We start from the raw sequence: 26,523 nt of genomic DNA on the forward strand, positions 1-26,523 counted from the left end.
AAACCTATCAGATTTTATAGTGGAGGAACTGAGGCTCAGTGAAAACTTAAGCTCCCAGTCACTTATGTAAGTGATTCATACATAAGACACAGCCAGGAAATTTCAAGAGCCAGGTTTTGAATCTAGGTTTTCCTTAACTCCAAGGCCCAGTCCCCTAACCTCTGAGCCATTTTGCCTTGATAGTCCGTCACCACTCTCCCCTCCCTCCACCTCTTCCCCATCAGCTTTTTAGTGCTTTGACTCTTGGCTCAGCATTGGAAATCACAGCTATTAACCAGCTGAAAGGATTGGAAAAGGCTTGCTTCCAGGATATAGGCAGGGTCCCTGGGGAAAAATATAGCAGAAAAGCTGGCACTGCCAGACCTGGCCCTCTTCTGCCTCCCTCAGGAGGGTGCCCTTATCTGAGGCTCTGGTTGGATTGGGCTTTGGGTTATCTGGAGAATGGAAGCAAAAAACTAAAGAGATGCCTTGTCATAATAGTCACCTTTTTTGTTCCTCGCTGTTGGACAAAACCACAGACTTATCTCATGTGCCTCCCAGATCCAGTGGGTAGGCCATTCAGGAGGCCGAGAGGGTGCCCTGCTGCACAGCAGGAGTCAGGTGCAGAGGCTGGTGGGCAAGGGCAGCCTAACTTTGGCCTGAGGTTGAAAGGGGCTGGGTGTTCTACAGCTATTGCTAAGGGTTGGGGTGGGGCTCTTCTTGTTACTGACTAGGCAAGGACTGACTGTTTTCCCTTTTAGGTTTACATCATCCAGGTCACTGATGGCAACCATGAATGGACAGTCAAGCACCGCTACAGTGACTTCCATGACCTGCATGAAAAGGTAATAAGAGCTGGGGGACCTGTGTCTCAGGGTTTGGGGGCTTTTAGGCCAAGTTCTCATTGTGCCACATATTAGTTTTAGGACAAAACAGACTCCATGCCTGTAGTGTTCTTTAATAAACCAGTTTGTTAACTGGCAAAAAAAACTGGTGGCTCCTGGGAGTTCGGCCCTAGCATGAGATATGCACAAGGAACATATTTGAACTTCAGTTTTTTATTTGTTTTTTTGTTTTGTTTTAAAGAGAGGAAGAGAAATATAAATGTGTGAAAGATACTTCAATAGGTTTCCTCTTGCATGGCCCCAACTGGGGACCTGTCCTACAACCTAGGCATGTGCCCTGACTGGGAATCAAACCAGTGACCCCATGGTTTGCAGACCGGCATTCAGTTTACTAAGCCAAACCAGCCAGGGCTGAACTCAGTTTTAAGATTGCCAGTTCTAGCTTGAATATGAGATACTGGGACAGTTTCCTGAAGAGGGAACAGATTTGAACTTGGTTGACCTGCCTATAGTTATTCCATAGCCTATACTTTAAAACTGGCTGTGATTCCGTTCTTTCTTTGCTCTTAGAAAGAGATGCCTTTTTCTGGTTCATTTGCATCCTGAATGTTTTAAAGACAGGCCACCACCCTGAGTGGTTTCCTTTCTTGTTTGGAGAAAATGGTGATTTTTAGATACGTAGAGGTCTCCTTTTCTAAATGTCTCCAGATGGAGCTTCCCATCTGGAATTGTGTTGGTATTTCTAATACTGACTAAACTTAATAAGGCCAAGCCCAGATGCACCAGTTTGATCACTAATCCTGGTACAGCTGCCACAAGCAGCTGGGGAAGTCATGTCAGGCATCAGGCTGCTTCCCTTGGTCTTGCACAGTCACAGAGTCTCTTGGTCTGTGGTTAACATGCTTATGTTTTCTTACAGCTTGTTGCAGAGAAGAAGATTGACAAAAATCTGCTTCCACCCAAAAAGATAATTGGGAAAAACTCAAGAAGCTTGGTGGAAAAGAGGGAGAAGGATTTGGAGGTCTACCTCCAGACACTCCTGGCCACCTTCCCTGTTGTGGCCCCCAGAGTGCTGGCCCACTTCTTGCATTTTCAGTTCTATGTAAGTTCCTCTCAGGTCTTCTCTTTTGCCTGCAATCCCACAACCACCCAAGCTCAAGGTAGCAAACCAGTATAGACCTTATCTTGGAGGAAAGGTGGGCTGGAGTTTAATCCTGAGTTTGGAAGATGGAGGAACATTACTCATGGGGATGGTGTGGGCAGTAGCATGTTTATTGACAGATTTGCCTTACATTAGAGGGACTATAACTACAGAGAGGCTTTCTTCCACCATAAGGCATTTTGGTTAGCAAAAATGGTCTGTGAGTGTTTAAGCTAGGTTTCCATCCACATGGATGGGGGTAGATTAGAAACAACTAACACCTGACATGGACTAGTGTTGAGTAGTTGGTTCACAGCTCAAGACTCAGGGATCAGTTTGTGTTGGCAGAATTGCCACCTTGGGGCATTATCGGGGTGTGAGGTGTGAGTGAGGGTGGATAACTTACTCTGATGGGGGTGTATGTAGTGGAGCAGCTCTGCACTCGTTTCTGGATAAAGGAGCAGCTTTCAGGGGCTGCTGGTGACAGGATGAGCTGGCACACTTTAAGGAGGGAAGTTTGGCAGTGTGAAACCAAAACATTAAAAACAACCATTCCACATTTTTTTATTGATTTTAGAGAGAGAGGAAGAGAGGGGCACCGATCTGTTGCTCCACTTATCTGTGCATTCATTGGTTGATTCTTGTATGTGCCACGACAGGGGATTGAACTGCATTGTTGATGTATCGGGACAATGCTCTAACCAACTGAACTACCCAGCCAGGACACAATTTCACGTCTTAGAATTTATTCTTAGGAAAAAAGTTAGGAAACTATAGAAAGGATTTAGGTAGTCATTCCAGGATTGTAACAAAACACTGAAAAATAAAAGTCCAACATGATGTGATTAAAAAAAGAAAGAAAGAAGTACAACCAGATCTTTGGATATTCTGCTAGAAAAATGATGGTATAGCAATGAATTTGTTAACATAGGAAAATAAATATATTATTTTATAAAAAGAGCAAGCTGTAAAACAATATGTATAGCAGGGGTATCCAACTTTTTGGCATTTTGGGGCCATACTGGAAGAAGAAGAGTTGTCCTGGGCTATACATTAAATATGTTGCAGCATGTGATCACAAAAAAAATGTTTTAAGTAAATTTACAGTTTTGTATTGGACCACATTCATAGCCATCCTGAGCCACATGTGGCCCACGGGCTGCAGGTTGGACACCCCTGATATAGAGTATAGTCCCATTGTATTAAAAAAGATTTTATATTTGTCTAGGAAAATTCTAGGTTATACACCAAAATAGTAGTAGTAGTTATTTCTGGGTGATAGATTTTTTATTATTATGATTATTTTTCATCCTCGTCTGAGGACATGCTTATTGATTTTAGAGAGAGGGGAAGGGAGGGAGAGAGAAATGGAGAGAAACACTGATTGGTTGCCTCTCACATGCGCCCTGACCCAGGACTGAACCTGCAACCCAGGCCTGTGCCCTGACTGGGAATGGAACCCATGACCTTTCAGTCTACTGGCCAACATCCCAACTAACTGAGCCACACTGGCCAGGGCAGAGTGATAGATTTTTTTATTTTTTACATTTAATTATTTTCCCTTTATGTCATAAAGATAGGAAAGAATCCACTCCTTTTTTAGGCCCACCTTTTAGGAAGGGACTCATGGGTTTGTGTTCGTAAAGGTCCAAACATGTTTAAAGCACAAGTTTTCTTGTAAGCAGCAGTTTCCTGGTGTAGATATTTTTTACATTTCCTTTCCTTATGTGAGAAAAAATGCACGAGTCTTTCAGGCAAACTTTACAGGTTAGTATTTTAGGAAATACTGTACTTTATGGGCACAATAAGAAGGAACATAACTAACTTAAAAATGGAAAACACCCACAACTGCCAGAAAATCACCCAGAAACACATCTAGAACTCTATGAAAGCCTGACAACCAGGAATATAAATAAGCTATATTCATCCAGGCGGGGAGGAGGGGTGGAGAGGACTTGGGTAGCGGAGCAAGCCAGGGCAGGAGAGGCAGCCAGTGGAACAGGCAGCCCCACATTCACGTGGTGGATAAAAATCAGGGAAACACCTTGTAAAGGAGTGAGCCCAGCCCCAGGCCAGACCACACAGCCCAGGACTCCAGCACTGAGAAAAGAAAGCCTCATAACTTCTGGTTATAAACCCAGTGGGGGTTGGGGTGATGGAAGAAATTGCTGGTTTCTCAGGTGAGTCCAGAACGTATGCAAACCCACCCACCCTGGGGATCACAACCAGGACAGCAACTGAAGGGACACCAGTCACACATGGGAAGTGGGTGAAGTGACTGGAAACGGGGCAAGGGCCAGGCAAGCCCCAGAAGTCAACCAGCAGCTGCATTGTCCCCTCTTTGACTCTTCCCACACACATACGGAGCCGTGGCTGCCCTGCCCTGGCAAATACCCAAGGCTCTGCCCCATACAACTTAACAGGTGCACTAAAACGTAATCTGAGTGACTCCACCTAGTACACAGATTCAGAGGATGCCAAAATCAGGAGACAAAGAAATATGGCCCAAATGAAGGAACAGAGCAGAACCCCAGAAAAAGAACTAAGAGATTTAGAGACAGCCAACCTATCAGAACAGGAGAGTTTAAAGAAGACTGTGGGGCATCTCCAAAAGAGCCAATATCTGAATCATAGGGATACCAGAAGGAGAGGAGGAAGAGCAAGAAATCGAAAACTTATTTGAAAAAATAATGAAAGAAAATGTCCCCAATATGACAAAAGACATAGACACACAAATCCAGGAAGCTCAGAGAGTCCCAGTTGGCCCCAAAGAAGAACATATCAAGACACATAATGAAAATTTCATCATAATGAAAATGCCAAAGGTTAAAGATAAAGAATCTTGAAAGCAGCAAGAGAAAGGCAGAGAGTTACCTACAAAGGAATTCCCATAAGACTGTCAGCTGATTTCTTAAAAGAAACTGCAGGCAAGAAGTATTCAAAGTGATGAGAAGCAAGGACCTACAACCTAGATTACTCTATCAGGCAAAGCTATCATTTAGAATGGAAGGGCAGATAAGGTGCTTCCCAGACAAGATAAAGGAGTTCATCATCACTAAACCCTTATTATTTGAAATATTAAAGGGACTTATTTAGGAAAAAGAAGATAAAAACTGAGCATTAAAATGACAAACAGCTATCAACAACTGGATCTAAAAAACAGACTAAGCAAACAGAACAGGAATCATAGATACAGAAATCACTTGGAAGGTTTATCAGCTGGGAGAGGGAAGGGGGAGGATGGGGGAAAAGGTATAGGCATTTAGAAGCATAATCAATAGGTACAAAATGGATAGAGGGATGTTAAGAACAGTACAGACAATGGAGAAGCCAAAGAACTTACATGCACAAGCCATGGACATGAACTAGGGGAAGATTGCAGGAGGGAAGGGATCAGGTAGAAGGGGACAAGGGGAAAAATTGGAACAACTATAATAGCATAGTCAATAAAATATACTTTTAAAAAGTGCACTTTTTGAATCTTTGATTAGCTATATTAAGGATAAAACTTGATAAGCAGCCCTTCAAATGTATGATTCATTGCTTATACCTTGGGTCTTTGAGGAGGTAGTCTCTCCAGATTCCTCAGGTTTTCTCATTTCTGAGCATGGAAAGGCCTGCACTTCTCTCTGGAGATATGTTTGCCTGAGATGGGCTTGGGGTTGGCCCACATGTGTGGTTGTGGCTTTGTTCATGCTCTACTGCTTGGAGCAGTATGGACATATTTAAAATTACTGTTATTAAACAGGCCCCTGGGTTATATAAATCCAAGAAGTTAAAAAGTAATTGACCCTTCACTGAATTAAATAAAGGTTTGTCTCTCTTGGCACTGTTGACATTTAGGGCTGGGTAATTTGTTGTGGGGGTTGTTCTGTGCATTGTATAACAAACAGCATCTCCAGCCTCTATCCACCAGATGCCAGTAGCACCTCACCCGCCCAGTTAATTACAACCAAAAAATGTCTGCAGACTTTGCCACATATCCCCCTGAAGGGCAAAATTGCACCAGATCTGGAACCACTAGATTAGATCCTCAAATGAGTTTGAACAAACAGCCTAGAGATTTGTCAACCTTTTTTATAGACTGGGAGCTCTTAGAGAATGTTTCTCTTAACCTCTGTCCCATCTGTGTCCTCTCTGAAATTGTTCCCAACATGCCCTACCTCTTGTGGGACTGACATTGGACAGGGTGGACCCAGGGAACTTTTATTAGGCTGAGGTGTGGGTTTTGTTGGGGTTTTTTAAAATTGAAATATAATTCACATACCAAAAAAAGTTTACTCTTTTAAAGTGTACAGTTCCCTGGTTTTTAGTATATTCACGAGCTGTGCATCTATCACCACTAATTCCAGAACATTCATCCCCCAAAAAAGGAACTTTGTACCGTTAGCAATCATTTTCCATCCTGCCCTGCCCCTAGCAATCACTAACCTACTTTCTCTCTCCATGGATTCATATAAATGGAATCATACAGTATCTGGCCTTTGTGACTGGCTTCTTTCACTTAGTGTGATGTTGTCAAGGTCCTTTCATATTGTAGCATAAATCAGTACTTCGGCCCTTTTTAGACTAAATAGTCTACTGTTTGGATATATCACATTTTGTTTATCTGATCATCACTTGATAAGTAGATTATTTTCACTTTGGGGCTATTATGAATAATGCTGCTATAACCATGTAGAAGTTTATGTGCGGACATGTTTTAGTTTCTGTTGAAAGTAGAATTACTGACTCATATGGTAACTAACTTTTTGAGAAACTGCCAATGTTTTTTCATAGCAGCTGCATCATTTTACATTCTTACCAGCAATGTATACATTCTGAATCACTTCACATCTTTGCCAACCCTTGTTACTGTTCTTTTTTTTTTTTTGATAGCCATCGTAGTGGGTATGAAGTGGTATCTCATAGTTTTGATTTGTGCTTGCCTAATGATGAATGATGTTGAGCCTTTCTTCCTGTATTTATTGGTCATTGACATATCTTTGGAAAAATGTATTCAAATCCTTTGAACTTCTAAAAGTTAGGTTATCTGTCTTTTGTTGTTGAGTTGTAATTCTTTGTTTTAAATATTTTATTTATTTTTAGAGACAAGTGAAGGGAGGGAGAAAGAGAGGAAAAGAAACATTGATCTATCAGAGACACATTGATTCATTGCCTCTCACATGCCCCCAACTGGGGATTGAATACACAACCCAGGCATGTGCCCTGACTGGGAATCAATCTGGCCAGCCTTTCAGTTTGCAGAACAACACTCTACCCACTGATCCACACTAGCCAGGGCGAGCTGTAATTCTTGATATATTTTGGATAGTAGACCCTTACCAGAAATGTGATATACAAATATTTTCTCCCATTATGTGGATTGTTTTTTCATTTTCTTGATAGTGTCCTTTGAAACAAAAGTTTAGATTTTGGTAAAGTTCATTTTTTTTTTTCGGATTTTATTTATTTATTTTAGAGAGGGAAGGGGGGGAGATAGAAACTTCAACGTGTGGCTGCTGGGGGCTGTGGCCTACAACCCAGGCATGTGCCCTGACTGGGAATTGAACCTGCGACACTTTGGTTCGCAGCCCGCGCTCAATCCACTGAGCTACGCCAGCCAGGGGGTAAAGTTCATTTTATCTTTTCTTTTTTCCGTTGATGTCATACCTTACCTAATCCAAGGTTACAAAGATGTACAACTATGCTTTCTCCTACAAATTGTATTGTTTCAGCTTTCGTGTTTAGGTCTTTGATCCATTGTGAGTAGTATATAGTGTGAGGTAGGAGTCCAACTTCATTCTTTTGCAGGACATATTTTAATAGCAAGGAAATAGAGCACTTCTGCTTTCCCAGCCAACTCTGACTGAGGTGGAGAATCTGGGGTCTGGTGCAGCCCTGGGCCTGTTGCTGTGCTTTCTCTTCAGATAGCTGTGTCCCCATACTCCTGGACCCTCGGTGACAGACCTCATCCCAGAACCCTATAGAGCAGAGGTTTTCAAATTCAGTAAAGTAGAATCCCGGGGAGAATTCCAGCACTCCCTTTTGGGGGAGGCTTTCTAACTGTGGACTTGAGAGGCAGGCAAAGCGAGGTTTCTCTCTCAATCCAGCTGCTTCCAAGTCAGGCATCTAACCTTTTTGTGCCCCAGTTCCTCTTTTGTGAGCTGAGAGTGATGACCCTGGCTCTTGAGGATTTTAGGAGATGGCACATTGAAGGTAGAGGGCCTGAAAGACCGATGGCCCGTGGCAGGGCACACCAGCTGCTAGCCAGTATGGCCTGTCCTGGTAAGGAAAGGGCCTCTGTTCCTTTCAGTGGTAGCACCTATATTATTTTCTTATTTTAAAGCCAGTTGGCTAGAAAAAAGACACTTTTTGAAAATTGATATCAGGAGCTATGATGGAACTGTTATCTTTGCATTAGCCCTTAGCATTCACATCCATCATTTGTTTTAGTTGCAAAATACTAAGGCTATAAATGGTAACATTTCTTTGCTACTTAGTCTTGGAGCTCTCTTCAGTCAGTTTAGGCTCAAATCCCTCAATGGGAAATTTTTACTACTTCATTCCTGCTAGAATGCCTCATCACAGACAGGAAAGTTAGACAGTGATACAGACACGAGTGTGTGTGTGTGTGTATGTGTACCACACAGTGATGTGTAACTGAGCCCTTCGTTATGCCCCATTGAGTGCACAGCTCATGCATGTGCCACGTGGAGGCATCGGGCAGCCTGGGGGGATGCATTGAGTGCAGGTGTGTGTGTGCAGTAGGGTGCAGCTGGTTGTGGGGATCCTGTGTGCACAGACATGCTCACTCAGCGTGGTAGCCACAGAGCCACAGCCCCACTAGTCCATGGCATGTTTGCATGCAGTTCACACTGCTGTCCAAGGCCGCACAACATCACGTGGTCTTGGCAGGAACCTGATCAATTGGTCTATAATACATTTGGGCGTGGGTGTTACAGTTTTAAACACAGCTAATAATATTTTTTTAAATATTTATTTTTAGAGAGTGAAGGGAAGGAGAAAGAGAGAGAAATAGAAACATCAATGTGCGGTTGTTGGGGCTGTGGCCTGCAACCCAGGCATGTACCCTGACTGGGAATGGAACCTGCAATGTTTTGGTTCTCAGCTACCGCTCAATCCACTGAGCTACGCCAGCTAGGGCTAGCTAATAATATTTTTAAGTGAAATTTTTATTGAGGTAGAAAGAATGTCTTTTTTAAAAAAAAACATTTCAATTCAGACATTTGTGGCACCCTGAAGCACTTCGAGTCCCTTCAGCACAGGTTGGGTGGGCATGTGGGACAGGGAGTCCCTTGTCCTTGGGAGAACACCTAGGAGCCCCAGAATGAGTAACGGCGGGGAGGGGCTTGGAGCTGTTCAGGACTCAAGGCCTTCCAGGCTGCAGGGGGAATGGGAAGGTTACAGATCTGGAGACAGGGCTTGGTTCTCAACTGTTGGTAGAGAAAGGAGCCTTTGGATTCACGCTCTTCCTAATCTTCAGTTCTTCACAGCAGCCGTGGAAAATGTAAAGATGTAATTGAGTTTAAATTGTTGCAAGAAACTAAAGCTGAACTCCAATGTGAACTGACAGCCTCTCTCCTCTCTAGCTGAGGCACCCCTGCTTGGAGCCTGCCCCCAGCCCTCTGATGGCTCTTTACATTCGACCCTGCATCTTTCCAGACTGTGAGCCCCTTGATGCTGGGGCTGTGTTTTCTCACTTTTTTCTTCTTTGGCTTTTCGTTTATTTGTTGGGGAGGATGGGTGGATCTCCACATTATTCTGACATTATATGTAAACTGGATTTCATGCAGATTAAAAAAATAAACACATTTTTAGAAGATACCATAAAGCACTAAAAGAAAACATTAGAAAAATATTTGTATAATCTTTGGGTGGGGGAAGAGGACCCAGAATTCACAAAGAAAAAAATCACACATTAAACAACACAAAAGTGAAAAACCACCATGAGCAAAGGGAAAAGTCATACACAGATGGGGGAAGATATTTGCAGCATATGTATGCAAGGTAAGAAAAAGACAAACAAGCCAAAGAGAAGGGAAAAATAAAGAAAGGAAAAGGACACCCTGTCTCCTGTAACCTGTTGCTTTTCGAGTCTTGTAAACACATGACTTGCATATCCTGGTGGCAGAGATGTTCCTGAGAGTTAGGAAGGCAATTGTGCAACCTCTATCTGGACCTGTTTATTAAAAAAGTCCTGTTTGCTGCCATCTGTCAGTTAGTTAAAATTCTTACCTGCAGGATGTGGGGCTGAGGACCCAGGGGCCCTGCCGACCCCACTATTATACACTAAAGTGCTACAGCCATTGGTTGTATACTGAGGGGCTTCATGGCTGAGTACTTGGGTATGTGGCTTTGCTACTTTCTAGCTACATAGAACTGAAGAATTACAACACCTCTCAGCTCAGTTTACTCATCTGAGAAACAGGTTCCCAAATGATGTCTTCTCACATAGGGCGTTGGTATGATTGGGTGAGCCACCACATCACGAGTACTCAGGCCATGCCCATCATGAATTAGGACCTCAGAACTTGACTGAAGACTTGTCCTTGTCATGCTTCAGCCTCCGTCATAACATTCTGAAAGAGAGCGCTTTTCCTCCCTATTTCTCGTGACTGGGGCCATGTAGCACTGTTGCAAGGCTTGAGGGGACAAGCACAGGAAGAGAGGAAGTGCTCCCTCTCCTAAGACACCTTTGAAGCATGAAAGTAGCAATGGTCACTGTCAGGGAGGGTTGGCCTTGGGAGGTCTTTTATCTCACAAAGGTCATGAGAACCCCTTTTCCAGAAGAAACAGTACTTTCTTCCCATGATGCCCTCTCCGGGCTCTCCCAGGCCCAGTTTTGGGAGCTGCTGGCTTCCTGGCAAGTGCTTGACAGGCAGGCTTTGCCAGCTTCCTGGGTCTCATGCTCTCAGCCAGTGCCTGTGTGGACTTAAAAGTTGCAGCATTAGTCTGGTTTCTGTTCTGCTTTTGAGGAGACATTTTCAGTGCTCATACAACTGGAAATATTTCATTTCCCTTCTGATGCACCTTGATTCATTACAGGTTTACTCTCTCCTTTATTCTGTCTAACTTTATGGAGAGCTGGCATTGCAATAGCAGAGGAGGTAGATAGAGAGTGTGCTAGTCCCAGTGACTGGGGACAGGGGGACTTCCTAACTGGATTTTGTTTTTTCTGCAGGAGATAAATGGTATCACTGCAGCTCTGGCTGAGGAGCTCTTCGAAAAAGGTATGTAGTCAGGGGTCCCCAAAATACTGGATGCAACTTGCCCACCCTATTAGGGAGCCAGGAGTGTAGGGTGGCACAGAACTCCATCAGTTGGTCTGTGCCAATGAATGCCAGGGCTCACCTCCCTACAGTTGCCCAAGGCCCTGGATCTGGTCCACAGCTAAGCCTGCCCACCTACCTGCCCTGCAGGCAGCCAGGTCTGAGGAGCTGTGGTCCTTCACCTTAGGGTTCTCTGATTCCTATCTTGAGGGCTAACCCCAAGCTCAGGATCTAGTTCAAAGCCCTATGGTTAAAGTTCTCAAAGGTGTGTGGCATCGTGTCCCTCGAAGGTGTGTGGCATCGTGTCCTCCTGTATCTGGTTTGTTCTTACTTGAAAGAGTTCAGATGACAAACAGAAGCCAAGCATAGGTCATAGCCCTGCCAGAGAGCATACTTACAGTAGCTAACATGTAACGTGTTTTCTGCGAGTGTTCAACATCTTACTGCCTACGCTCCAACCCAGGGGGTGCCAGTGAGGATACTGAGGATGAGAGGCCTGGTGATCTGCTTGAGGGCACATGGCTGGAAGGAGCAGATTGAGAACCAAATGGCAATCTTCCTGGCTCAGAACCCCTGCCTACTACCAGGCCCTGCACTAGCCTGCACTGGCAACTTAGGCCCCACTTAACTCAAGACGTTTGCATCTTGAAGGTTGCATCATGGGTCTGTTGCCCACAATGCTGCCTTGCATCAGCTTTATCTTTGTTCAGTACTTCAGATTTTAACAGACTCACTTCAGGGAGGCTCCCCAGTTGCACGTTCCCATGGCCTCTCCCTCCTTTGTAATCATATGTTCTGGGTATGCTCTAAGCCCACCATGAGTTCAGCAGGGCAAGCTAGCTGTTCCTGTGTGCCCAGGACTGTGGTTTTGTCCTGATGCGGTGCAGCACACATAGCAGGTATTTGCCAAGTTCTTGTTAACTCTTAGCCAGGTGGGCAGATGCCCTGACCACTTGACTGGGACTGGGCTGGAGGTGAACACTCACCCTCCATGGGGGCATGGCTGTTGCAGGAGAACAGCTCCTGGGGGCCGGCGAGGTCTTTGCCATCAGGCCCCTGCAGCTCTATGCAGTCACCGAACAGCTGCAGCAGGGAAAGCCCACGTGTGCCAGCGGGGACGCCAAGACTGACCTTGGGCACATCCTGGACTTCACCTGTCGCCTTAAGTACCTTAAGGTAAAGCTGCGGCAGCTCATTTGTGGGCATGGGACCTAACAGCTCACTGGTGGGCTGGGCCATCCCAGCAAGGAAGGCCAGCTTTGGTGTTCTTGGCTGTGAGCACTAGGGGGCAGTCATGACCCAGTGTCCTTGGCTTAAACCTTGGCTTTAGCCTGCTTTGTTGATGGGGCACATGCCCATCCTGCCTCATAGCCAGGCAGAGCTTCATTGGATGGCAGTTGCTGCAGCACTGCCCTGTGACATGGATGTGGAGCCATGTCCTGAATCAAGCCATATCTGTGGCTGCAGGTTTCTGGCACAGAAGGACCTTTTGGGACCAGCAACATTCAGGAGCAGCTGCTGCCTTTTGATCTGTCAATATTCAAGTCTCTTCATCAGGTGGAGGTAAGGCCCAGGGCCCCTGGAGTACAGGCAAGGCTGAGTCCTGCACAAGCATCATCTTGCTTATGACCGTGCGGCTAGAAGTGTTTCTGATGTTGGGTGTCTGGACTTAATTGTAAGATGTTGTTACTTTTGTGTTTGTCAGTATGTGGCAGATTTCATCTAGGTAAGTAAGTCCAACCTGAAGGCAGAGAAAGAGAGGCTACTGCTGCTCTTGGCTGGTCTGCAGGTCTCTGCCCCTGTCGTGGGCAGCATTTGTCATGGACAGGATGGAGCACCAGTGCCCGGCAACTTCTGGGTCTCCTCGTTGCTTGAGTTGAAGTGTGAGAACTCATCCCAACGGTCGGGCAGAATCAGTTGCATGTCTTTCCCAAGGCAGACCGGCTAAGGGCTTTGAGAGTTCTCTGCCCTTGGCATGCCCACACATAACAGGAAATATACTGTGCATTACTCACTATTGAACTCTTGGGTTTATGATGCCAACTTTGTTACCATTTTTAAAATGAAAGGGGACTCTATAACGGATAATAAAAAATGTATTAAAGCATCTGTTTCTCAAGCATGGCCTTTGTGTTCAGCTCTGAGACACAGCTGTTCCTTGTTCTAGATAAGCCACTGTGATGCCAAGCACATCCGGGGACTAGTCGCATCAAAGCCCACCTTAGCCACAATGAGTGTCCGCTTCTCAGCAACTTCAATGGAGGTGAGCACCCTGTTTCTTGCCTGGACACCGTCTGTGGGGCAGGGTCCTGTGCTGTGGTCTCCCCAGTGAGGGTGGGTGTGAGCACTGCCACTACCAGAAACCAGAAGCTGGACATTGCCTGAGCCTGGGAAGCCACACACTCATGTGAGACCTCCCAGCTCTTAGCAGCCCCTGGGATGCTTTAATCTCTGCATCTTCATCAAAAATCATGCTGTTAAACAAGATATTTTAAGGAACTGGGTTCCCTCCCCTCAAAAAAAAGTCACTGGTATTTGATGAATGAATTGTCAAGCAGTGGCAAGTGACAGGACATTTATTACATAGACTGAGATAAATGTTTCTTTAAGCTTAAAAACCCTGACTCAGCACTTGTTTGTGTCTTATTCTTAGTGAACTTGAATGAGACAGGTGAGGTTGTGGATATGTTAGGCCCTGTTTGTACGTGAGCAACAGAAATACTTGAATTGAGAACTCGAGGCATCTTTTCTATTTACCTGATGGCTTGCATCTTAGTAACATTAAGGCCCTTCTCTAGAAAAGCCTAATGGCTACTTTTATAACTTAGACTAATGATTTTCAACCTTTTTTATCTCATAGCACACATAAACTAATCACTAAAATTCTGCAGGATATCACAAAATATATTTTTGCCCCCCCAAAAGGTATAATTTTGATTCATTCACACTGGACAGCTATCATTGTGCTGGCTGTTGTCTTTTTTTTTTTTTAAGTGCCAACCTAAGGGGAAAGAGTTCAGTGCCCCTGACTAAAATAGTCAGGTACTGCATGTTTTAAAAATTCTTATGGCACACTGGTTAAAAATCGCTGGCTTAGAATGTCTAATCAACATTTGGACTTGGTGAAACTTGAGGCTTACTGACTAAAAGAAAGAGGCTGTGTCAAGAGCAAGGGTGCCAGGCAGCCTTGCCCCTCTGAAGCACTTCCTGCCACCTGGCTCATGGGGACAGAAATGAACCATCAAGAGAAGTCTTGTGGGCGTGGAAAGTCAAAATGAGGAGACCTGCCTCCCTTCCCTTCAGCGGTATCCCTGTGCTCAGTGCTGCTACCTCAGGACTGTGGGATTTGAGCCCTGTGAAGTAACGGTTGAAAGGGCTCAGTGGGGACCACAGCGCCAGCTTGGAAAGCACAGTTGCCTGGAAACACCATGAATTCTGACCTTTAGCTTCTGAGATTTAAGCCAGAAAAGGCATCACCATATAGATGGCAAAAGGCCCTTGTGAGCTTGGAAAGCATTTGCTTGTGAAGCAGGACCAGAACATATACCAAAAAGCTGTTATGTTGCTCAGCTTTTCAGTTATTTCACAATCGTTTAAAGACATATGAGCCGAAGCCCAACTTTAATGCAAGTTCACTTCCACATGCTAAATATGCTTAAGCCCTTCCTGAAATTTTGCAATGATTGCATTCCCAGTGAGTGTTGCGTGAGGGCCCAAGTGTGCTCAACAGATGTTCCTACACAGGAAGTCCTTGTTCCTGAAGCCTCGGAATTTGATGAGTGGGAGCCAGAAGGCACAGCCCTGGAAGGCCCCGTGACTGCCATCATCCCCACGTGGCAAGCACTGACCACTCTAGACCTGAGCCACAACAGCATCTCCAAGATTGACGAGTCTGTGGTACGCTGTCAGCAGGGGGCTCCAGGGTCTTCTCTGAATGCTGAGGTTGGGTATTTAACTTGGCTTTTCTGGAAGGACCACAGAAAACCTGGGCTCTGTGCATTGCCTGTAATTTTTTAATTGATTTCAAAATGGGATTATTTAAAATAAGTGAGATACTACTTAGAATAAAATAATGCATATTAATTGCATGTACATTTGACATAAAAACACAGTGAATAGTGAAATTTACTCTTAAGGAGTGAAGTGGAAAAGTCAGTTAACAGATTCAGATGTGCTCCTGGAAGAATGACATCCAGATGACATTTGGGAAGTAGTATGATTCCTGTATTTGTACTTCTCAATGGGTAGGGTGGGAGAAGAAAGGTGGGCAGACTTCTTTCTCTGGGACCTTGCCATTTGTCATCTTCATAAGCCAAGTACTCCGTAAAAATGGTGTGGGGTGGGGGGTGCTGCTCATCACTGGAGTCCCTGTGTGTTCCTGTGGACATGCTGCTGGGTGGGCGCTGGGAGGTGCCATATCAGTGGCCCTACAGAGATGGCCAGCCCAGGAGTCCAGGGTCAGAAGGAAGAGTCCCCGGGCGTCTGTCTACCATGTGCAGGGGTACGTAGGGTCCAGCCTTCTAGAATAATGTCGAGTGTTGGTAAGTTTTTGTTTTCATTTTTCCACAAGAAACTGATTCCAAAGCTTGAGTTCTTGGACCTGAGTCACAATGGAGTGCTAGTCGTGGACAACCTACAGGTAATTAATGTCTTTGGAGACCATCACCATTTACGGCCTTCTTACGGGTCTCTGAGAGTTCTGAAGGCTGATGCAGCCTTGGGAGTCGGGCCGTACCCCGGAGTTTTCTCTCACAGTCACTTGAAAGGTATCTGGGTGTCCCTGAGGTTTGTAGGAACAGGTGCTGCTACTATCCCTTTAGGGTCCCAGAGACACTCTGAGTGATTGTTGCTGTAGTTCCCCAGAATCAGAAAAGATACATAAATACAAAGCAAGCGAGATGAAGATGATGCACCTCCATCATTTCCAAACTTTGCACCTACCCAGTTAGCTGTGCTGCTTCTGCAGGGGGTGCCACTGGGCTGTGGCAAGTGCAGGCAGAAAGAGGGAGTTTCCTCATGAATAATGGACAGAGGCTGTGGGTCTGACCTGTGGAACTGACCATTTTAGGTTGGAAGGCCCATCACATCATTAATGTCAGTCCCCTTTCTTTGGAGCCTTGACCTGAAATACTCTACCCTGTTTTCAATGCTGCCACAGCACCTGTACAACCTCATGCACCTTGACCTGTCCTACAACAAGCTGTCCTCCTTGGAAGGGGTTCATACTAAACTAGGGAATGTCAAGACTCTGAACCTGGCAGGTAACCTTCTGGAGAGTCTGAGTGGCCTGCACAAGCTGTACTCCTTGGTCAACCTGGATCTCAGTGACAACAGAATCGAACAGGTGAGCCATGTTCCAGAAGGATCTCAGGGTTGTGGGATGGCTGTGCCTTGGTGTTTATCACTTTAAAGAATGGTAAGCATGCTTTCATCTAAAAGAGGCTGTCAAATGTGTTGTCATGTTGCCAAAGTGTTAAAAGAAGGGAGAGGGGGAATGGAATTCATGCTTTGCAGATGGAGGAAGTCAGGAGCATAGGCAGCCTCCCATGTCTGGAGCACGTGGCTCTGCTGAACAACCCTCTGAGCATCATCCCCGACTACCGGACCAAGGTGCTGGCTCAGTTCGGAGAGAGGGCGTCTGAGGTAGGCTGCCAGGGTGAGGGTGGAGTGGGGGTTAGCTTGGTCAAAGAGACAGTCTGAACTGAGTCCACATCTTCACAGGCAAAACAAGGGGTGATGTCCAGTTTTATCCTTGTGTGCCTCAGAGGGACTTCCTCACCCTAAATGGCCTTTCAATTCTGGGAGTCTGCTGCCTCCCCAGGAAAAAAACACCCTCACCCTCCCTGCAGCCCATCCTGTGAGTGGCCTGAGGCTCCCCATCAGACTTCCCTCACATCGCTTCTGTCAGAGCTATGGCCTGGGGGGCTCCCCAAGAATCCACAGGCACAGACTGAGTGTGGAGCTTTTTAAAAGTAACGTTGATTATTGTAGGCAAGGTTCAGAAATAAAGTATTTAAAATAATTGTGTTTCCTAGACAATTTCTGGGCATGAAATCTGACTATGAACCCAGAGGGTGTGCCCACCTTTGCCGTTGTAGCCTAGCCCAGTATCTGCTGCCTGCTGAGTATGTCTGGCCAGCTGCCACCGTGCCAACCAGACAGGTCTTGAGCTAGTTTTACCTGTCTCATTAGCCTCAAGCAGGCCTCTTCCCCATTCTCCCAAATCCCAGGCCATAAGATACCTGGAAGTTTTCATTCTTCTCTCATCCTCCCTGCTCCCCATCTCTTTGTCCCCAAGTGTCACCAAGACAATGTTGACAAGTTGGCATTTCTTCCCCTCCTGGCTCCAAGCCCTTGGGACCTTCCCTCATTTGACCACACTGCCTGTCCCATGCTGCCTGCCAGCCCATAGCCCCTCCTACGTTTGCAAATAAGCGTGCCCACTTTCCTTGCCTTTGTCCTCCAGTTCCCCCACCCAGAAGGCCTTCCCTACTGCTCTTCACTGATCTGAGTTTTGCTGTAATTGGTGTGTTTGTTCAAGTCCCCACTTTCCCCCATTCCCAGCCCCCTCAATGGACCCTGTACTCCGCTTTACCTTTTTGGAAAGGGACTCCCAGCAACAGAGCAGTCAGTGTGAGGCTTGCCTGGGCCAGTCTGAGGAGCTCCCGGGTCACTTCTTTCGGGGCTGAGGAGTTTACCTCTCAGTGGTCTGAGCCTCATGGGGTCCAACCCACACTCTGGCAGGGCTCCCACCAGTCTGCTCTCGTGTGCTGGCCAGCCCCTGGGCTCATAGCTATTTCTCGACTCTGTAGGTCTGTCTGGACAACACGGTGACCACAGAGAAGGAGCTGGATACTGTGGAAGTGTTAAAAGCAATTCAGAAAGCCAAGGAGGTCAAGTCCAAGCTGGGCCACCCTGAGAAGAAGGTGGGTCTTTGTGTGGGAGTTGGGAGGAGTGGTAAAGAGCCAATATGGAATCAGCTGGCTCCAGTGGGCCTGGGCTACGGGCATTCATAGAGCCACTGAGCCCTGGCTGCATGACCTTGGGCAAGTCACGCCTGTCTGTTCTCATCTGTAAGGTGGTGGTGCTGATAGTACCTGCCACTCGGGGTTGTAAGTACTAGGTGAGAGTGACTCACCATCCCCAACATTTGTGAGAACCTCTGGGTTTTTCCTCATCCCTGGCTTGTCAAGTTCTGTTCTTCTTGATCCTTCTCTCCTGGGCTGACTTGAGTACCCCTCTTAGGTTGGTGAGGATTGCCGGCTCTCTGCTGCCCCCTGCGTCAGACCCAGCAGCTCCCCTCCCACCATGGCTCCCAGCTCCGCCTCCCTGCCCCAGCCCATCCTCTCCAACCAAGGTAATCAATCAAACATGTAGCTTTCTGCCTAGCAGAGCTACGCGGGCCCTGCTGGACCCCCTGACTGGGCTGGGGTTGTGGGGAGGTGCTGGTACCTGCTCCCAGCAGGGTTCAAACACAGGAAAGGTGTATGTGGCCTGCAAGCCAGCTCCTCTCTGGGTGGCACATGGTGGGGGTGCCTGGCCTGATTTCAGCTCTGTTGTTTGTTTAGTGAAGGCCCTCCATCCCCGTTACTCTGACACCCACATCCAGTTTCTCTAGGATGCCACAGGGTATCAAATGGGGCCCTGAGGCTGCTCTCTGAACAGGCTCAGGGCTGCTAGCTCATTAGGACCCCACTCCCTTGCAGGGAGTGTGGGTGGATTGGCTCCTTATTAATGGGAAGCCAGGCCTTGTTACTTTCTTGAGCTGGCTGCCCTGATCACTGCATGGGAAACGTGCTTTTGTCATAACCTCATTTCTGTGGCTCAGCCCCAAAACACTGTTTGTGGCGCCCAGACAGGCTGTCCAGGACCCATGGAAGACCAATCCCTTTCACCCGCCCACTGTCTTAGAGTTTTCAAAGGGCTTTCACCTCTGAACCCAGGCATCCTCGGAGATGAGTGAGTGAAGCAGGTCCCATGAGAGTGTCTGCTGGCGCGGCCCCCACAGAAGAGGGGAGGGTGTGCCGTCCCAAGTGGAGCCGAGGCTCGGGACACACAGGAAGGAACGCCGCCCGCCCACCCGGGCTCCTGGAGACACAGAACTTGGTGTGAGGTCTTGGGAAAACAGTTTGACCCTATGTTTCAAGAGCCAGAAAAACGTTCCCACACCTTGACCTGGTAACCCCATCGGTGGGGATTTTATCTTGGTGGGATAAGATAACGGGAAGGGGAGATGAAGTGCTCACTGCAGCGGTGTTTATGCTAGCGAAGCAGGGGATGTGACGAACGTCAGAGGATGAGAGGGAGATTAAGCTGTGGTGCAAAACACTGCAGCCACCACATCAGAGAGGAAGGCTGGGTAGGAAGAAGGGACAGCACTCAGGCTAAGGCAGCTGCTGCAGGGCAGTGCACTGAGGCCACAGCCGAGAGATGTGGGAGAGCACTCCTGAGAAGGGGCAGTGACGCTAGGTGCCAGAGCGATTGTCAGCTTGCTTTTGTAACACTCAACTGAGAGATTTTTATTTTACTTTTTTACATAAAGGAGGCGAGAGGTTTGTATCCCGCTGAAGACACTTCCCTGACCCCATATCCTGCCCTGGGGTCAAAGCCCTCTTCAGGCCTCAGAGCCCTGCAGAGGAACCACTCAACTAGGGTTGGGGGGGGGGGGTGCGGGGGGGAGGATGCAACTGGTCCTCTAGGCCAGGCCCCAGCTGGGTCTCAGTCAGCCTTTATGGAATTGGTTGTGTGAGTGAGCCAGCAAGCAGAGAACAAACTGGTAAAGAGCAGACCGCAGGCAGGGTAGTGAGGCATCTGCCCCCAGGGCCACAGCTGCAGGCAGCCCCCTCCCCCCCCCCCACCCATGGTGAAGTCTCTGCACAATCCAGACCCAGGCCTCAGCCTCACTTCCTCACTGCCCCCCACTCCTGGGGACACGCCACCAAGTGACTTACTGTAGTCTGTTCCTCTTTCCCAGCTACTGGACATTTAGATGTTGTCTACAGATTTGCACCTCTTATAAATAAAACTGCAGTGGATGTATTTGTGTGCACATCTCTTTCCTTTTTATGCGAAACAAAGGTTGGGCCCCGTCTAAGCACTTTCCTGGTACCCCCTACCCCATCCTTTGACTGGCTCTGGTGTGTACTGACTGTGGTTCAGGAAGGAGGCAGAAAGACTATCCCCATCCTTGTTGCCTCCGCTCCAAACAGGGCGGGGGGGATGGGAGGTGGGAGGATGGGTAATGGCAAGAAAACGTTACTTTTCTTTCTCCCTAATATGGAGGAATCCACAGGTATTTGTGTTTAGTCCTGTGCTGCTGGATCTTGCCTGAATGGCCATGGATTTCTCCCGTGTAAGAGCAGCTTTGCTCCCAGCCTGATTCCCTAGAAGTGCATGTATTTGTGAATAAACTGGATGGACAGTCAGGGGCCTGTGTGAAAGGGAACTGTCCAGTGAACACCAGGCCTGTGGTCATCTCAGGAGCTGTTAGCCAGCTTTTTGGAACCACGGAGAATTGTGACTGATCAGGGCTGATGTGTGACATTCCAGGGTGGACTCTATGCAGGGTGCAGAGCTGATAGGAGGCTGTAGACTAGTGGTTAGGGGTTCCTGGGGGTCAGCCAGCTGTTTGCATCCCAGCTTCCTTGGCCGTGTTCCCTCAAGCAAGTCACAGCCCCTCTGAAGCTCTGTTTTCTCAGTTGTAAAGTATATACACCCTGCTTCATCAGTTCTAAGATGCACACATTTCTGCCTTGTGACTTCTCTGAAGTTGGGATGCGTCTTTCAGTCAGTGGTGTCTCACAGTTGCTGTCAGCCAGCTGGTATTCCTGACGGAGTCGTGTGAAAACCTTCCGTGGACACCTACTAAGACCAAGATGGCACCACATCTACGCATCTTAGACGTGATGAACTGTGGTAAATAATAGAGGCGTGCATGAGTGCATACCAGGGAAGCACTGGGTACTGCTCCTGGCTCATCAGGAGTGGTCAGTAAGGGCTTCCCTCTCCCACGTCCTTATTGGGGGTTTCAAGGTGACCAAGGCAGTGCCCCTGAGGAACTTGAAGCCTCTTTGGGAGGTGAGCTCTATGCCCAGGGGGAACAGGGCAGAATTATCTGGGGCATTTCGTAGAGGAAGAGGTATGTCTAGGGTAGAGGACTTTGCAGTGGAGGTGGTGTGTAAGGGAGTCCTCACAGGATGGGTAGGATCGATCATATGAGGGAGGAGGGAGGCTTCTAGGAAAGAACAGTGCGCTGATGCATCGCTGCGTGCTTGCTGTCCTTCCTGCCTATGCAGAGTCCTTACTGCTCCGCTTGCACTGGGAAATGGGGTCTGGGCTTGGGCTGCTGGCCTGCCTACCCCATGGGCAGAAGACCTGGGCCACATGAGTTGTCTTGTTCCCAGGCAACAGCTGAGCTGGACTAGGGCCTGACCTCTGGGGGCTCTGAGTCATTTCACTGGACCCAGGGTGACTGGTGGTAAAGTCCGGCCATGGAGGTGAGCCTTGGGCTCCTCCAGATTTCTGTGAAACCAGGGGCTGACGCCAGTGTTCATCTGACTAGCTGCACTGAGGAGAACATTTAAAAAAGGCTTTACCCTCCACTAGCTGAAGTAAAACAACGGGCCCAGACATGCTGTATTCATAAAACAGCTTCAGCACTCTGTTTCCAGGCGCATACATCAATGTGTGCTGTCCAGGGGAGGGTCAGTGGGATGTGTCCTGTGGCAAGCAGGCCACAGGTACTGGGTATGGGTTGTCCTCGAGGCCCTGTGCCCTTGTGTGTCTGTGAAGCTCTATGGAGATGTCAGATTGGGCTGAGGCTGCATTTAGTCATTTTGCTAGGAAGATCCTCTAGGAATGAACACATTTAAGGCTCTTGATGGACATACTGCCAAACTGCTCTCCAGACAGGTGGGCCGGCTCCCACCCCATTGCCTGCCTCTACCCCACTTAGGCCAGATCCACACAGTGTAGTCAGTCTAAACTTTGCCAAAGTGAGAGACAAAACTGGTGTCTTATTCCAGCTTGCAGGCGGCGTCTGTGATTATTTGTGAAGGAGGGTGAACATTGTTTCATCTGATATCTGTTGGCCATTCTTCTATGGAATGTGTCTGCCTCTTCGTTGTCTGTCTTCTAATGGGATTTCTAGCTTCCCCCTCCCCATTTTTGTCATCTGTAGCAGACTTTTGTAGATTAAACATAAATGTTTGTTAAATGTTGCGAGTACTTTTTTCTCATTTCATTTGATTTTGACTTGCCTTAGGTTTCTCTTTACTTATGAAAGTTTAGTTTTTATGTAGTCACACTTTAAATTCTTCCTTTGAATTTAGGTTCAGAAAGTCTCCGTACCCTGAGATTAGATAAGCAGTCATTTGTTCTTTCTTCAAATTAGTTTAAGGTTTCAGTTTTAACATTTCATTCTGTACTCCATGTGGCTGGGTTCAGGGGTCTGACTACCCCCTGCTGTGCTGGAATCCTGAGGGCCCAGCCCCATTTGTTGAATGGCTGCTCTCCTTGCCCTGCTGTCCCACCTGCCTGCCCCTGGTCTCTCCAGGAATCATGTTTGTGCAAGAGGAGGCCCTGGCCAGCAGCCTCTCATCCACCGACAGTCTTACTCCTGAGGACCGGCCCATTGCCAGGGGATGCTCTGATTCCTTGGAGTCCATCCCTGCAGGACAGGTAATACCTGCCCCCTACTTCTAGGGGTTGCTTACCTCTGTGCCAGCTCTTTGAGGCTGTCTGGAAGTAGGAGGTGGCCTGGCCAGAGCTGTGGCAGATGCTTCCAGTGCTTGGTGTGCTCTGCTTTGTGATTAAGGATCTATGTTCAGCCTCCCTCTTCCTCCCTCCTCTTCTCTCTCCCTCTCCCTCTCCCCCTCTGCCTCCCCAGCCCCTCCCCCCCCCCCCCCCCCCATTAATGGGAATAGGCAATTCTCTCTTAGTGGGCCCTGGGGGCCAAAACCAGATGGCCTTTAGTCCCAGGGACTCCCCTAGGGAAGGCAGTTCAGAAGGTCCTGGGGTGAGGGGGCCGGGGCTTGTTTGAATTCCAAACCCAGCAGGAAGAGTTTCTCCCCTGCTGCCTGGCACCCCAGGACCATTCTGGCCATTCTTACATGTCACCCTGTAAGTTTGGGACACAGTATAACTCTGGCACCTTCTCTGTGACTATTGCTGAGGGTTCAGGAGCTTCTTCATGTGTCCTGGGAGAGGAGGAAGGCAAGTGTGTTGTGAGTGGCTCATTTGCCGTGTGTGGGAAGTGTACTTGCTACCTAGGCCTCTCTCCAGCCCTGTCTCTGTTCAGCAACAGAGTTATGGCTATGTGACCCTGAGTAGTTTGCAGAGTCCTTGCCCTGTCCCAGCACTCCTTGGCACTCTCTTCCTTCACCCTCCCTGAGATCATGTAGTAGGAAGGAGGTTCCCTAGCCCTAGGTCTCCCAGTTGCTCAGACATCTCTGGGAAGCCCTTGCTAGAAGCGGCATAGTCCCTGTTTATTGTGACTTCTGCTGGCCAGTTACCGAATTGGCATGCCGTTCCCGTGGACCCGGTGGGGTGGCACAGGGAGCACTTGGATGCCAGACCTGGAAGCACAGGCTGAGCTGCAGAGTGACAAGAGGCTTTGGCCCAGGAGTTGGGAGTGTGGGCTAGGGGCAGACAAACCCGGTTGAGTATCAGCCCTACTGTTCAATGGTGGCATAACTGGGTGTCTCTGCCTCCGGGGCCCAGAATCTACCCCAGAATGGAGCGCAGTATGGTGAGGAACTTCTGCAAGGAGGGAGGGAGGGAAGGAGAGCAGGGTGCCTGGGTCAGGGCCCAGCACCAGAAATGCCAGGGGATGGCTGCAGCAGGTGGGGGCTGACCGCATTTCCTTCTCTGTCAGGCACCTTCCGATGATTACAGGGACATGCCTGGAGCAGTTGGCGGTACAGGGTAAGGAAGAGGTTAAGAAGGCCATCTGGGTCTTCTGACACACTCGGGTGTGGGCTAGTGGTAACTGGTTGAATTTTGTTAAAAATCTATTCACAGAAGTCCAGCAGAACTATCTCTTTAAATAAGCACAGATGAGATGAGTTCTGGCCCACATCTAAATTTGAATCCCTGAACTTTGCCTGACGTAAGTTATCTTACACAAAGGGTTGGCAGATCAAGGCTGGTTTGGTCCACAGCCTGGGAGCTAAGAATGATTATTTCATTCTTAAAGGACTGTTTAAAAACAGGAGAGAACAAAAGATTATGTGGATGGGTTGCCCCCGAAGCCCGAAGTGTTCCCTCTCTGAACCTTTGTGGAGGAGGTTTCTCAGCCCCAGTGCACACACACACTTTCACAAGGGCAGCAGCAGTGGCCAAGAGGAACTCGAATTTAAATGTGAAGGTCCCAAGAACGGGTGCCCCTAACGGGACCTATTGTCCTCAGGCGAGTCCAGGCCCTAGAGCACTCAGTGCCTCTGGGGCTCATGGCCAGCATGGAATGGCTAGTGTCTTGTGATGCTTTTGTTGGAGAACCTGTGTGATGTGTGGACAGGACTGTGCTGAATACCTGTCATCTGAGACTTGGGCATGTGGACTCTGAAGAAACTGGTGGTCCCAACCTTCTGGCACTTTGGTTCCCCAACAGGGCACTTGTTGGGGAATACTCCTACTCCTAGGAATAGGCTCAGCTATTTAGCAGGCTTGGGAGACCTGTGAGTTGGTTCCTTGGGACCAGGGTACAGCAATAGGCCCAGACTTGAGAGGTGGGACGTCCAGCCCAGCATGTCACTGACCTGACTTCTCCTCACACAGCCCAGAGCACACAGAGCCAGAGGTCCAGGTGGTGCCCGGGTCTGGCCAAATCATCTTTCTGCCCTTCACCTGCATTGGCTACACAGCCACCAACCAGGACTTTATCCAGCGCCTCAGCACACTCATCCGGCAGGCCATTGAGAGGCAGCTGCCCGCCTGGATTGAAGCAGCCAACCAGCGGGAGGAGAGCCAGGGTGAGCAGGGCGAGGATGACGACGATGAAGAAGAGGATGTTGCTGAGAACCGCTACTTTGAAATGGGGCCTCCAGACATGGAGGAAGAGAATGGGGGAGGCCGGGGAGAGGAAGAAGAGGAGGAAGAAGAGGAGGAGGAGGAGGGTGAGGAGGAGCGCCTAGCCCTGGAGTGGGCCCTGGGTGCAGATGAGGACTTCCTGCTGGAGCACATCCGCATCCTCAAGGTGCTCTGGTGCTTCCTGATCCACGTGCAAGGCAGCATCCGCCAGTTTGCAGCCTGCCTCGTGCTCACCGACTTCGGCATCGCTGTCTTCGAGATCCCACACCAGGAGTCAAGGGGCAGCAGCCAGCACATCCTCTCATCCTTGCGCTTCGTCTTCTGTTTCCCACACGGTGACCTCACTGAGTTTGGCTTTCTCATGCCAGAGCTGTGTCTAGTGCTCAAGGTGCGGCACAGTGAGAACACGCTCTTCATCATTTCGGATGCCACCAACCTGCACGAGTTCCATGCTGACTTGCGCTCATGCTTCGCCCCACAGCACATGGCCATGCTGTGCAGCCCCGTGCTCTATGGCAGCCACACCAGCCTGCAGGAGTTCCTCCGCCAGCTGCTCACTTTCTACAAGGTAGCAGGTGGCTACCAGGAGCGCAGCCAGGGTTGCTTCCCTGTCTACCTGGTCTACAGCGACAAGCGCATGGTGCAGACAGCTGCTGGGGACTACTCAGGCAATATTGAGTGGGCCAGCTGCACACTGTGCTCAGCTGTGCGGCGCTCCTGCTGTGCACCCTCTGAAGCCGTCAAGTCTGCTGCCATCCCCTACTGGCTGCTGCTCACACCCCAGCACCTCAACGTCATCAAGGCTGACTTCAATCCCATGCCCAACCGCGGGACGCACAACTGTCACAACCGCAACAGTTTCAAGCTCAGCCGAGTACCACTCTCCACAGTGCTGCTGGACCCCACTCGCAGCTGCACCCAGCCTCGGGGCGCCTTTGCTGATGGTCATGTGCTGGAGCTGCTTGTGGGCTACCGATTTGTCACCGCCATCTTCGTGCTGCCCCATGAGAAGTTCCACTTCCTACGCATCTACAACCAGCTGCGGGCCTCACTGCAGGACTTGAAGACTGTGGTCATCGCCAAGACCCCTGCAACTGGGGGCCAGTCCCAGAGCCCACTCGTGAGTGGCCAACCCACTGAGGGCAGGGTCAGGTGAGACTGAACACAGGTGTTGGGGCCAGGGGCATGAGGCTGCTATGTGCCCAGGGAGTCCACATCGCTGTGTCTAAGACCACTCGCCCCAAGTTGAGTCATGAGC

At 48.5% G+C, this 26,523-nt stretch overlaps 1 protein-coding gene across 6 annotated transcripts in view; it reads left to right on the forward strand.

The window, feature by feature from the left end:
• Positions 1-26,523, forward strand: part of NISCH (nischarin) — a 33,936-nt gene that overhangs the window by 1,646 nt on the left and 5,767 nt on the right. For 4 of the 6 annotated variants that reach the window (XM_036030872.1, XM_036030873.1, XM_036030874.1 and 1 more), the window contains exons 2-16: positions 741-824; positions 1,744-1,926; positions 11,150-11,198; positions 12,250-12,413; positions 12,705-12,800; positions 13,405-13,500; positions 14,982-15,134; positions 15,808-15,876; positions 16,396-16,581; positions 16,752-16,880; positions 18,050-18,163; positions 18,483-18,594; positions 22,792-22,916; positions 24,112-24,161; positions 25,014-26,417. In XM_036030872.1, coding sequence (XP_035886765.1) covers positions 741-824; positions 1,744-1,926; positions 11,150-11,198; positions 12,250-12,413; positions 12,705-12,800; positions 13,405-13,500; positions 14,982-15,134; positions 15,808-15,876; positions 16,396-16,581; positions 16,752-16,880; positions 18,050-18,163; positions 18,483-18,594; positions 22,792-22,916; positions 24,112-24,161; positions 25,014-26,417 — 3,014 coding nt within the window. Of the gene's footprint in view, positions 1-740; positions 825-1,743; positions 1,927-11,149; positions 11,199-12,249; positions 12,414-12,704; positions 12,801-13,404; positions 13,501-14,981; positions 15,135-15,807; positions 15,877-16,395; positions 16,582-16,751; positions 16,881-18,049; positions 18,164-18,482; positions 18,595-19,180; positions 20,277-22,791; positions 22,917-23,362; positions 23,462-24,111; positions 24,162-25,013; positions 26,418-26,523 lie in introns of those variants that run through there. The other 2 variants (XM_036030876.1, XM_028518773.2) reach the window with 2 other exon arrangements.

This window comes from Phyllostomus discolor, chromosome 7 (assembly GCF_004126475.2).
Source record: "Phyllostomus discolor isolate MPI-MPIP mPhyDis1 chromosome 7, mPhyDis1.pri.v3, whole genome shotgun sequence".
Taxonomy (NCBI): Eukaryota; Metazoa; Chordata; class Mammalia; order Chiroptera; family Phyllostomidae; genus Phyllostomus; species Phyllostomus discolor.